General features: G+C 40.2%; 1 protein-coding gene across 6 annotated transcripts in view; it reads left to right on the top strand.

Moving 5' to 3' along the window:
• Window positions 1-14,447, top strand: part of LOC126106608 (uncharacterized) — a 182,144-nt gene that overhangs the window by 84,667 nt on the left and 83,030 nt on the right. For all 6 annotated transcript variants that reach the window (XM_049912952.1, XM_049912953.1, XM_049912956.1 and 3 more), the window contains exon 4: window positions 8,231-8,693. In XM_049912952.1, the coding sequence (XP_049768909.1) occupies window positions 8,231-8,693 (463 nt within the window). The remainder of the gene's footprint in view (window positions 1-8,230; window positions 8,694-14,447) is intronic.

Below are 14,447 nucleotides of genomic sequence, written 5' to 3'. Positions count from 1 at the left end.
TCTGTGTGATCCACTAGTTTCTAATTTTGTCTTTGTGGTCTTTTTGCTAGATATACATAGGAAGGAGCAACATATTGATTGACTCTTCTAGGAACATATGCACTCAGGGTTTTAACAGTAAACCGCAATGTGATACGAACGACTCTCTTGCGGTGTCTGCCTCTGGAGTTGGCTGACCACATCCACAACTCTTTTGTGCTTCCCAAATGAAACTTGAACAAAATGCGCTGCTCTCGTGTGGATCTTCTCTACTTACTCTAACGAACCTATCTATTACAGATCCCAGACTAATAAGCAGTATTATTGGATCATTAGAGTGAGGGTTTTGTAAGCTACCTCCTTTGTGGGTGGACTACACTTCCTGAAGATTCTTCAAGTGAATGTCAGTCTGGCATAATTGCCTTATTTTTGATTGAATGTATGTGGTCAATCCACTGTAAATCACACTGTATACATACTCCCCAGATATTTTGTAGATGTGACTGCTTTCAGTGATTGTTCGGCAGTTGTGTAATTGTACAACAATGGGTCTTTATGCTTATTTATGTTCAATATGCTAAATTTGTTTATATTGAGGTTCAACTCCAGATCATACAAAAAGTGTTAATTCTCTGCAGTTTTTTGCTGCAATTTGGTACAATTTTGTAGCATTGCAACTTCTCTGTATACAACGCCATCATCCATAAAAAGCCTCATGATATTTCTGACAACATCCAACAGGTCATTTATGTCTATTGTGAAAAGTAATGCTCCTGTAACACTCCCTTAGTGTATGCCTGAAGTTACTTATACATCTGAGAATATTTCTAACTGGTTGTAGAAACTGTTCAGTTCAGTCCCAAAGCTGATCTGGTACGGTCGTGTTTTCTTCATTAGGTGGCAGTGCAAAACTGTATGGAACAAAACCACTGTTGTTATAGTAACCATTGTTGGTGCCTTTAAACAAATCAAATTGTGTTTCGTACATATGAGACTTCGTACCATCCCAAAACTGAGCACAATTCTCATATTATATCACGGTTTATGCGACCCGGGACAACCGGGAAATCCGAGAAAAACCTGGGAATTTTTTCATCCGGGAGAAAATCGGGAAAACCCCAGGAATTTTCCGGAATTCCGGGAATTTTTCATTGTTTTAGCTTTGAGTTAAATTTTTGTAGTTTTGACTGCAGAATTGATTCTGTAGCAAAGAATCTTATTGTATCCTGCTACTGGAGAATGATACTGCAGCAATAAAATATAAACGAGAGGGAAATAAATAAAACTTTAGTGACAAAGGAAATGTGCAATTTACAAAAACTAAAAACCGTGCACGCACAAGCGTCTGCAAATAGCAAAAATGTGTCAAAGGCTGTAGGGCGTAAACTGTAATTCTTCGTAACAATAATCTGCCTGCTATGAGCATGACGTCACAACTGTTCACCTTAGGTTCGTTTGACCAATTGCCAGTGGTCTGTTGCGCATGCGCATTTGACTCGCGTATAAGCAGTACCTTCTCCCGCTACTTGAAGTTTGGCTGTTAGCTGTATCGGTAGTAGCAGCAAGCAGCCAGATGCAAATGAGAAACATTTTTTCTCACGCGCCCTAGCTGCCAGATTCACACTTGCACAGAGTTGTCTGAGTTGTAGTGGGGAGGGGGTTAACCTCCATGTGACCCGTGTTTACGTCAAGTGATTTCGCTGCTTCTCTTCGTGTACAGCTCCCACGCCAGCTGCAGTGGCCACGCGGTTCTAGGCGCTGCAGTCCGGAACCGCGCGACTACTACGGTCGCAGGTTCGAATCCTGCCTCGGGCATGGATGTGTGTGATGTCCTTAGGTTAGTTAGGTTTAAGTGGTTCTAAGTTCTAGGGGGCTGATGACCTCAGATGTTAAGTCCCATAGTGTTCAGAGCCATTTGAAACATTTTTGAACAGCTCCCACGTCAAATGAAAGCAAAACGGATTTCTGTGGCCGGGAGCTATCAAGTGAATTAAAATACATTCACATAATTATGGAGGGCAAAAATATATTATTAATTTCAGTTTTCTGGTTTTATTTTATTTCCATGTTAGTAGCAGTCAAGCATTTATTGCCTTGCAGAACAGTGAAGTTATTTTTGCAAGTTTGCTAAAGAAATTTGGCTTTATTAATCTTTCCGCCGAGGCAATCATTTTATTTGAAACAAAGTGTTTCATTCTACAGTATTGGCTAGTTCCAACTGTGCGCCGAATTTCAAGTGCATGTTATCATCTTCTGCCATATTTGGCATTATGCCATAACAAAGAACCAAAAATGAGATCGTAGAGTACTGGTACTCCAAGAAAATTTACATCCCAAAAACCACACTGAAAAGCTTAATATCAGATGGGACCTACTTCATTGTGAATCTGGAAAAAGCCAATTTGCACTTCAAGCCGAATTATGCATTTTAGTATGGTTTACGAAATTCCGATTCTCTTTGGAGTATCCTCTGATGCTTTGTTTCTTTTACGGTGTAATGTAAGCTTTCTTAGTGCTTTATACACATGAACATACGGGCATCCTACACCACTGCAGTTGCACACACACAATGACGCCTGTTTTTTGGCGCTCTCTGGCAACTGGTAAATTGAACCTATTTCTAACAGTCTCCGGATAGTATTGCGAACGGTGGTTAGAAAAGTGTTACTTTCCGAGTAAATTTCTTTTTACCCAAGATGAATTATGTTACGTCTGAGAAAGTGGGATGGATATCTAAATCACAGAGCGTTCGAAACTGAACAGTTTGAGGACCAGTCACTTACAAGAATTTCGAGCCAAGACATTTATGTCATAATTTTAAATTTACTGCCTCATTTGTGTGATGTGTCTTAAACTATAACACACGCAAAAAAAGATAAATATTACATGTGAAAGCTTAGCCTTTCTTGTAGATATACGGTACTGTGTACATTAATGTAAACCGTTAACTTTTCCTCTTGCATGTTCGCGCAATGTAACCAGTGATCTTGCTATTGGCTGACTATAACACATGTCCTATGCTCTGAATAGCTGCTGTCATCGGCTGACGAGATCTCGTGGCTTGAGATATGACTCGCTTACAAAAGGACATCGCAACCTCGGTTTCAACGCTCCGGAAACGAACGCACTGTGTTTGGTGCAATTCGAATTTATACTTTCGTAATACGAAAATATGCAGCGTGTATGTTGCTGCAAATCAAATGTCTTTCCAAAACTTCTCTCCCTTTTTTATTAAAAGTCTCTCCAAAACTTTGCCCCGTCTTTTCTTTTTTTCCGGGAAGTTCTATGCGATTGTATAAAACGTTAACCATTGAAAGGATTGATAAGTTTTACAGTTCCGAAGGAAAATCCACGGAAAACCTACTGTCACTTAGCACAGAAAAAGTGTTTTTCGCCTGGGGAAAGAGCATATTTTTTAAATGGGATATCCGGGAGAAATCCGGGAATAATCCGGGAATTTTTTTTCCTTGTCCATGTATACACACTGTATATGTAAAGCTCTGATTACAGAGAAAAAGTTTCAAAAACAAAAAGACAATAACATGTACAAAAAGTAACTGAAAAGGATGTCGGAGGACTTTTCATTTGTTGCCAAAATGTTAGAAGCAGCTGATCTCCCAGAATTTGTGTTTTCAGAAGTGCCACTATGGCAATATGTTGCTTGAGTGTATGAGAACAGCCGATGGGTTGGTAACGTTCGTGAAATCTCATTTGAGGAGAATGATGTAGTGATAAATTTCGTGCTTCGTTTGGCCCTTCGAGATTTTTTTCAGTAGGCAGATTGCACAGATATTTGCTGGATCCCTGATAGTTGTATGTTCACAAATCTACTACTGCCTTACACAATATTATTTCCTAGACACAGTGTTTACATTAATTGACAAAAAATTTAAATCATTGCAACACTGATATTAGTTGAATGTAACTCCTCTTCCCACCTCCCTTTTGAATGTCAGTATTTTGCCTTGGAAACCATAAAGATGCCCAAACATGATACTTGGTAACATCTGCTAATTACCTGAAAGGCTGTTAGTGAGGCAACCAACTTATTGTAACAACCAATTGCACAGTCAATTGTTTTTTGTTCCATTGTTTTTTTGTAATTGAATGGAACTAATCTCTGCTGCCACATAAGCTGTGTGAATGTTTTTCACTCACTCTCTGGGTTCGAGAGTTTCTGCTCCATTTGAAATGACTGATACAAGTCCCTGACAGTTACAATAGTTTTGGGAATGTTTTCACTTAGTGTCTGAGTTTGTGATTTCACTTGCGTACTTTTTCAGCCTTTATGGTTATGCATGAACCATGATTAAAATTGCCAAATAGTGTATCTCATTTCAAGGAGAGGTGAGTAGAGAGTATATTTCTAAAAATATTTTCAAAATTTATGTATTTATTTACTTAATCAGGTTTTTTTTATGTTTCTGGCATTGAAAATGGATTTTTAGTTGGTTTTATAAGAGTAAAAACTGCTGCCACATTATACATTTATGTTTAAGTGAATAAAAAATTAGTTTTTATTTCAATTTATTGAAGATTGGTCTCTCACTCTTCACCGATAATTGTATTTTGGTAAATGGTGAGGTGATGTGAACAGAAAGTATATCAGATACTTTTTAGAAATATTTGTCATCATTCATTAATTTCCTATAAATTTAATTAATTAATGTACAAGATGTACAACTTGGCTTCCGCCATTTTTTCCAACATTTGAGGCTTTAATGAAACAAATTGGTTACACGTGTATCATTCAAAGTATTTTCCATCGCTGGCCACTAGTTTGTCCCATCTTTCAGACAGTGTATGAATCCCGTGTCAAAAAAATTGTTCAGCTTTTGAATCGATCCAATTTGTGATTTCTTCACGATATCAGAAGTGTCGGTCAGCCAGGCCATGTGCCATTGATCTAAACAGGTGATAGTCAGAGGAAGCAAGGTCTGGAGAATGCAGCGGGTGGTGTAGGACTTCCCATTTTAATGTTTCCAAGTACATTTTGACTTCTTTTTGCAGCGTGGGGTTGAGTGTTGTCATGCTGCAGAATCACTTTATCATGCCTCTCACTGTATTGCAGCAGTATGCTCTGATCAAATACATTAATTTCATTTGAGAACGAGCACCTGTGATTGTTTCACTTGGTTTAAACACCTCATAGTACACGACACCGAGCTGGTCCCACCAAATGCAGAGCACGATCTTGGAGCCGTGAATATTCGGTTTGGCCGTCGATGTGGAAGCACGGCCAGGATATCCCCGTGAGTTTTTGCATTTAGGGTTATCATAATGAACCCATTTTTCGGCCCCAGACACAATGCGATGCAGAAATCACTTCCGTATTTGCCTCTGAAGCAAACACACAAACGCCGTTCAACATCTCTGGGTGTCAGCTCACACGGGACCCAGGTTCCTTCTTTCTGAATCGTGCCCATAGCCTTGAGACATTTTGAAATGGCTTGCTGTGTCTCTCCCACTAATTGTGGCAAGTCTTCTCGAGTTTGATGCGAGTCTTCACTCAGCTATGCCTCCAATTCTGCATCTTCGAAAACATTCTCTCTTCCACCACTGTGCCGGTCTATGACATTAAATCACCGTCCTTAAAGCATTGAAACCACTCGGGACACATTCTTTCACTAATAGCCTCCGTACCATACGTACTTGAGAGCATTCGATGAGACTCGGCCACTGTTTTCTTCATATTGAAATAAAACAGTAACACCACATGCAAATGACGAGAATTATGCTCGTAAACTGACATTTTGAATGAAGAAAAACTTTATGATGCAGACACAAATCAACTAATGCTTGAATGAGGTTATGTTGACCGAAGTCCGAGCTAACTGCCCGACATCTGCGATCTGTTCTTTCGACCGCTACTTACCGTTGTCGCCACCTATCTGCAAACGGCGGAAGTGAAGTTGTACACCTTTTAGTTTAAGAGTATGAGTCGTCCTTGCAGATGCTTCGCATCAGATTGGATTTATCTTGAGGTTCACTTTTTATCCATTCGTATAATTTCCATTCTCACACTGCTGAGCATTTCAGCATTCTGATCCAGAGACCAAGTTCACTATTCAGAAAATGCCTATTTATAAACTTGGATGAAAAACTGAGCTGAAAGCTACTTATGTGCACTCAGTAAAAAGGAAATGTTGGAATGTCAATAATAGGGATGACAGGCAATAATAGTGTAGCCAGCTATAATCATTTAACTACGGTAAAACAATCGCTTATTTCTGGGCAGATTTGAATTCATTGCAGTGAATCAACTGTTTTCGTTGAGGTACTCCCACATACTGTTGTCACTCAAAAGAATGAATGAATAATTCAGTTGATACGTAAACCTACGAATGAATCAGTCAGTTGTTTTCCGACAACTGACTGAATCCATTGTTTCCATTTGATTGTTCTCATCACTACCAAAAGCTTGTTAACGTGCTTAAGAAACCCACCTGATGGTTGGTAACCCTTATTAAGCAATCCACTAGGGCTGATCCTACCGTGCTATTGTGCATGGGCACTTTGCAATGTGGATGCTAGCCTTTTCAGCCTTTTACCTATTAACAGTGGTAAAAACCATTATGGATTAAAACAAGCTTTTAATTTCATTGTGACTACACACACATCGTGTTTTATGATGCTCTTAAACAGCAGTCTGTATGAGAAACTTAATGGATAGTTGTAGGCCTTCAGGAAAAGAAGCAACTGTCAGTGTTTGATAATTTCTGGAAAAAAGATTGCTTCTTCAAATGTCAAATGGTGGTTAGTACAAGTATGGATCAGGTCTCTCTCTCTCTCTCTCTCTCTCTCTCTCTCTCTCTCTCTCTCTCTCTCTCTCTCTCTATCCTCTTTACACTGGTGCTTGTGCAGAATTTTATTTTTCTCGGAATTGCCCCCATATATCTAAAAATTTATGAACCCCAAAGTGATAAAACTTTTGCTTTTTATAGACAAACTGCCCTCTTAATTTAAACAGGTTTTGTAGATGTATGTAATATGAATGTTTCAGTGATGGATTTCTCCTCCTCCTTAGTCTTCTTCTCCCAACTAAAATGTAACAAGGGGACCATATAGACTAGCTCCCCTCTATTTTCTCCAGACTTTAGAATTTGAAGACCAGTGCCCAGACATCAATACACTAAAACAATATGATGCACTTCTCAAAAACACTCATAAATTCACATCTGAGCAATTGATTTGGAAGATTCCCAAGTGTCGTTAGGTACAAAATATTTCGAACATTTTAACAGAACGACTAGTAACTGAGTGCATAGCTCAAGTCTTGTAAGCACGAGTCATTGGTGCAGTTCTTTCTATTAGCAACATGTTCCCAACCCCCAGTTATTATTGACTGGAAATATTAATTAATGTATTTTGAATAAAATTTTTAATAAACATAAAATCTTTGATTTTTAAGTGCAACTTGCTTAAAAATGTGAGTATTTGTAATAAAAATAAAGTTTTGTACAAAATCACAAAAAAATCAAATAAAAATTAAAGTACACTTCTATTTCTAGAGGTTGAACAGTATCATTGAAATATATAATTTTTCACTTAACAATAAGACATTTCACATTTTTATACAAAATTTAGTTTACAAGAAATATTTGTACTTTCATGCAGCTAAAAATTAGACATAAAAATGATTTCTTTAAAGGTTATGGGTCAGTATTTGTTAATTTTAACATTATGCACTCAGCTACTGGTAGCACTGTTAATATGTTGTAAATGTCGGATACTTAACAGCAAGAATTACTGCTGTAGAAAATCAGTGTCCGTGCACTGTCCTTAAGACTGTTGAAGTATGAAAAAAAGCAAAGAGGACCATGTGGTGAGCTCTCCTTGTAAGAAAGGTTTGGATGTTGATGAGATAATGTTGCTTGTATGAGAACATTTATCCCACATCAGTTGCAGCTGTTTTTTGTGATAATCATTCTGCCAATGAATGAGCACCAAGAAAAGCTGCACATCCAGTAACTGAAATGCATTATCAGCTGGTAATACTAATCAGCTGGTAATACTAATTGCTAGTATGGTGACAGCCTATTGAAAAAAAAAAATCATCTCATTCAACAAATGCATTCTGAACTGTACCTAATATGCAAAATACTATTAAAATATTATATGCAAATTATTATTAAAATGTTGTTGCCTGGCAACAAAACATGTAGTGTATTAGCAAACAACATAGAGGAAAAATAATTTTGTGCCCATATCAATGGAAAATGCATCCTTAATCTTTTTCCTTATTTTGCAGGGCCATGAGTCCAGTTACCCGAACTTCTAAGCTGCGGCACAGGCAAACATCACAGTCTTATGCGAGTGAGGCTGCACCTCCTCACTTCTCCCGCCAGAGACGCAGAGTTCCAGTTTCACGGACTCCATCGCCCCCAATGAAACGAAAACGCGACAGTCCTGTGGAGACCAAGTTGAGCACGCGTGCATCGGCAGCTGCCGCGGGGTACAAATTGTCTAAGGAGCGCCCTCGTACTGCATCGATCTCTCCGGAGCCCCACGGCGGTGGGTACGGGTCACCGTCTGGGCGCGGTGCGTCTCCCGCAGAGCACGGATCACGTCGAAGACACCGCTCACCTTTCTGGCGTGAGATACAGCGCACACTTGCTGAAGAACAGGCACTGAAGCGAAAGCAGATGAATGAAATTGGGTCGCACCATTCTCCGGTAGCATCCCACCATTCTCCGGTGCCACCGTCACAACAGGTGATGTGATAGGCTATTCAGTGCTCATCATCATTAGTAGTGCATGCATAAGTAAACTCATGACAGTGGGATCTGAGACTTGTGCCCTGATATGTTCGAACACTTTATTATTGCGCTATGAGCGAGGTTGGCTTTTCTTTATCAGATATGTGTCTGAGAAATAGCTTTTCCAATTATTCAGTCATTCTGTAATAATGAAGAAGCAGTTAATCTTTCCTTGTGTGTGTGCACCTCTCTCTCTCTCTCTCTCTCTCTCTCTCTCTCTCTCTCTGTGTGTGTGTGTGTGTGTGTGTGTGTGTGTGTGTGTGTGTGTGTGTGTGTCCCTGATATTGGCAGTTCACAATAATTATGTGACACTCAATCCCTTTTTGCAAGTATGTGTGCAACCCTCATGATGAACATAGTCACCACAAAATGTACTGAAGTAAATGTGAAATATTATCTTTAGTGTATAATTTCTTTTGCATTGATATTTTACATAAAAAAGTTAAGTCGGCAACTGCTCATGTCTCCCAAAAGCCACCATGATGGAGGTGATTGTTAATGTTCGTGACACACTCAATTATATTTGTATAACTCGTCATCCCCATACTGTAACTCATGTACCTTATATCTGAATATGATATTCTTCAGCACGATTGCGATCTTCTGGAAGTGATTTTACTGTATGTGAAAACACAAACCGTTAACACCCTCACTAATAAGCAGGTCCCAACAAACACTATTCTTGTTAACCGTAACACACTACTGTATGTTTACACTCCAGTTGTTTGTGAATGTCTCTGCATTTCAAAACAATTTTCTATCAACTTCACATCCCTGTACGCAACTGCAGTATCTGTAAGCGTCCTCATAGTCCTACAAACATAATCTGTTTGGCATTTCCACATGTTGTGCACAGTAGTGACCCCATTCCACTACCTTGAGATACACCTGACACTACTGTTGCTTATGATGACACACTGCCTGATAAAAAGTATTTGGACACACTTATGTAATAATGGAGAACTGACTACCAGGTCACGAGATGCAGACCCACAAGAATAGGAGGACACTGTGAGGTTGTGGTCTCGGTAGAGACCCAGTAACAGCAGAACGGGTGAGTCAGGAGAGATAAGTGACTTTCAGTGTGGACTAGACATTGAATGTCACCCAAGTAACAAATCAACCAGGACATTTCCACTCTTGTAGAGCTGCACAAGTCAAATGTTGGTCACGTGACTGAGAGACAGAAATGTGATCGAACAACCGCAGCCAAACTGAGACCAGGGAAACCTCATGTACTGTTGGACAGGAACTGTTGAGTGTTGCAGGTGGTGATTGTAAAAAATCTCAATCGGCCCGAAGGAATTACTCTTGAATTCCAAAGTGGTACCAGCCACACAGTGTCCGTGAGTCGACAGGTAAATAGAATGGAGTACAGTGGTCAAGCCACAAGTTTCTGTAGTCAGTGCTTAGTGGTGCATGAGGTGGTGTAAAGAGCAACACCACTGACCAGTGGATGACTGGAAATGAGTGATTTGGAATGACTAGTTATACTACACCCTGTGGCAATCCAATGGAAGTGTTTGGATGTGGCGAATACCTGGAGAATCTTACATGCTGTCGTGTGTAATGCCAACAGTGAAATACGGTTGTGTTGTGTGCATGTTTTCAGTCAGGGTGTGGTCCTTTTAAATTCAGGAGGATACGAACACGTCTTACAACATTGTGTACTGCATATGCCAGAGGAACAGTTTGGAGACGACGATTGGTTTATAAGCATGACAGACCACTGTCTCAAATTAACATCTGTGATGCAGTGGTTTGTGGACAGTAACATTCCAAAAATGGATTGACCTGGCCAGAACCCTGATCAGAACACAATGGAGCATCCCTAGGATGAGTTATAAAGTCAACTTTGCTGAAGACCTCAGTGTCTGACATTACTGCCTCTTTGGATTTTGGACCATTTCACTAGAGAGGCAGAAACTTGACCCCCCGCCCCATTCCCTTTCATGATTCCAGGTGCAGGTATGCAGATCCACATCAAATCTCTCTTTGCCCTAATGTCTTCTGGTGCGCTACTACTCTCAGCAATAAACTCCGCACAATCAAAGAAATTACTGTAGTTCCACACTCTTCCTTCTGCTCCTCTCAGAAAGAGTTCACTGTCTTATTCCACCCACCCGTTGGTAGTACCAGGCTCACCTATCGTTTTCCCTTGCGTAATGAGACACCCTCACGTTGTGACTGTGGAGCCAACTGACGGTATCCCATACATTGGTGGAATATCCCCTTCTTTTGTCCCTTTGTACTAAGTATTGCCTTCCAGATTCTTCGTCTTTAATATTAGCAGACAATTCATGGATGGTTGAGCTGGTCCTCAGTTTCGTGCATGAAAGTTGTTTTTATTTTCAGATAAGAGATTTTGCTTACTCCTGGAGCAGGAGTAGTGTGGTTGTGGTTGGGGTCTCTCTTCCAGTTTTCTTAGTCTGGGACCCGTGACCACTCCCCCATGCAAAGACTGCTATTTTACCCCTGGTAGTCCAGTTTTTAGATTTGGTCTACCCTTTCATGCTTCTATTGTGTGTGTTTTAACTTCCTTGTTTTATAGATTTACCCCTCTGACTGCATCCGTCCACTTTTAGCAGACCTTTCTCTTCCGCAAGTAACTTTGGAATCGTGGGACTGATGACCTTGCTGTTCAGTCCCATAACCCCTCTGTCAGTCAGTCAGATTTCAGCCCTTGAAAGAGAATGGGCTGTTATTCCTCATACATTTAGACATCTCTCTGAAAGGGTTCCCAGTACAGTTCAAGCCATCATAAAGGAAAAGTGTGGACACACCCAATGTTAATGTCAGCTAATAGGTGTGTGAATACTTTTTGATCAGATTGCATGTACTGAGTTCTGTTTGCTAGGAAGTCCTCAGAGAAATTTTGTATCTGCTCAGACATTCCATGTGTACGTTTTGTTTACTACTCTGCGTGATATGCTTGTCAGACATAGTACCTGTTATGTCGACACTTTATTGTATTGAATAGAACAAAAAAAGTACCAGGTTGTTATAATTAAACTGTTTCAATTGCTGCAGAAAAGGCTGTATGCATCACAGGACACTGAAACATCAAGAATATGAATTAATTGGTGCGCTTGTCGAGTATGCTGAAAAAATTAATAGTCCCACTTTCTGCGAGCAGGCACAAATATGGCGCCCGAAGTAGTCAGATGTGAAATGTTTCCTGCTTTGACATCAGTATGCTGTGTGTTGCTTGGCTGTGTTTGTTGATTTCTTTTATGAGGTAAAGGGTTAAGGAGGTTGAAGTTTTCTTCGCAAGATGCAATGGTGGTTGTTGTTGTTGTTGTTGTTGTTGTTGTGGTCTTCAGTCCTGAGACTGGTTTGATGCAGCTCTCCATGCTACCCTATCCTGTGCAAGTTTCTTCATATCCCAGTACCTACTGCAACCTACATCCTTCTGAATCTGCTTAGTGTATTCATCTCTTGGTCTCCCTCTACGATTTTTACCCTCCACGCTGCCCTCCAATGCTAAATTTGTGATCCCTTGATGCCTCAGAACATGTCCTACCAACCAGTCCCTTCTTCTGGTCAAGTTGTGCCACAAATTCCTCTTCTCCCCAATTCTATTCAATACCTCCTCATTAGTTATGTGATCTACCCATCTAATCTTCAGCATTCTTCTGTAGCACCACATTTCGAAAGCTTCTATTCTCTTCTTGTCCAAACTATTTATCATCCATGTTTCACTTCCATACATGGCTACACTCCATACAAATACTTTTAGAAACGACTTCCTGACACTTAAATCTATACTCGATGTTAACAAATTTCTCTTCTTCAGGAACGCTTTCCTTGCCATTGCCAGTCTACATTTTATATCTTCTCTACTTCGACCATCATAAGTTATTTTGCTCCCCAAATAGCAAAACTTCTTTACTACTTTTAGTGTCTCATTTCCTAATCTAATTCCCTCAGCATCACCCGATTTAATTCGACCACATTCCATTATCCTCGTTTTGCTTTTGTTTATGTTCATCTTATATCCTCCTTTCAAGACACTGTCCATTCCATTCAACTGCCCTTCCAAGTCCTTTGCTGTCTCTGACAGAATTACAATGTCATCGGCGAACCTCAAAGTTTTTATTTCTTCTCCATGGATTTTAATACCTACTCCGAATTTTTCTTTTGTTTCCTTTACTGCTTGCTCAATATACAGATTGAATAACATTGGGGAGAGGCTACAACCCTGTCTCACTCCCTTCCCAACCACTGCTTCCCTTTCATACCCCTCGACTCTTATAACTGCCATCTGGTTTCTGTACAAATTGTAAATAGCCTTTCGCTCCCTGTATTTTACCCTTGCCACCTTTAGAATGTGGAAGAGAGTATTCCAGTCAACATTGTCAAAAGCTTTCTCTAAGTCTACAAATGCTAGAAACGTAGGTTTGCCTTTTCTTAATCCTTCTTCTAAGATAAGTCGTAAGGTCAGTATTGCCTCACATGTTCCAATATTTCTATGGCATCCAAACTGATCTTCCCCGAGGTCCGCTTCTACCAGTTTTTCCATTCGTCTGTAAAGAATTCGTGTTAGTATTTTGCAGCTGTGACTTATTAAACTGATAGTTTGGTAATTTTCACATCTGTCAACACCTGCTTTCTTTGGGATTGGAATTATTATATTCTTCTTGAAGTCTGAGGGTACTTCGCCTGTCTCATACATCTTGCTCACCAGATGGTAGAGTTTTGTCAGGACTGGCTCTCCCAAGGCCGTCAGTAGTTCTAATGGAATGTTGTCTACTCCCGGGGCCTTGTTTCGGCTCAGGTCTTTCAGTACTCTGTCAAACTCTTCACGCAGTATCGTATCTCCCATTTCATCTTCATCTACATTCTCTTCCATTTCTATAATATTGTCCTCAAGTACATCGCCCTTGTATAGACCCTCTATATACTCCTTCCATCTTTCTGCTTTCCCTTCTTTGATTAGAACTGCAATGGTTATTGAGTAGAAAGACCATGCATGGCTGGTAAAGTTGTTTTGTCAGGATGGTAGCAATATCAGTACTGCATTGCAGGAAAGTCAGCAACAGAAAGAGCTGCGAAGAGGCATCACATCAATAACTGGGCTAACAAATTTGAAGAAACAGGTCAATTAGGTGATGCAGCAGGGAGAGGGGGGTGGCCTATTCCCATGGTAGTTGTTTAAGAAGTTGCTGTAGCAATAGCTCACTATGCGGCATTTGCCTCAAATTCTGCAGTCAGTGGTCGAGCTGTGTCATGGGAATTCTCTTTCCAATGGTTAACAGTAAAAGATTTTGTACTTCATTTTATGTTGGTATCTCTACCAGATGCAGCCTGTACATGAAATGAAGCCTCAAGATAGGCTACAGCTCCATGACTCTGCCCTTCATTTGTTGGCACTTAAGGAAATGAATGACATGTGGCCGGGGAATGTTCTTTGGCCAGACAAGGCACATTGTACTCTGCACGGCACAGTAAAGACATAGAACTATCACATGTGTGGTTCTTCTCTGCCACATGCTGTGCAGTAACATCCACTGCACTCAGCTTATGTGGCTGTGTTCTGTGGTTCAGAAGCTTCTTCACTCTCCATCTGTTTGTTTTTGAGGAGATGACACCTTGTGGGCATCTTAGGTGCACAGCAACATCTGCATGTTATAACGTTCTCCTTGTGCAACATGTGATTCCATTTTTTGCAAGAAGGCAGTTGTGTCCACACCACTATCTTCCTGCAAG

This window comes from Schistocerca cancellata, chromosome 10 (assembly GCF_023864275.1).
Source record: "Schistocerca cancellata isolate TAMUIC-IGC-003103 chromosome 10, iqSchCanc2.1, whole genome shotgun sequence".
Taxonomy (NCBI): Eukaryota; Metazoa; Arthropoda; class Insecta; order Orthoptera; family Acrididae; genus Schistocerca; species Schistocerca cancellata.
The sequence above is the reverse complement of the archived record's forward strand: the minus strand, read 5'-3'. Positions and strand labels throughout refer to the sequence as shown.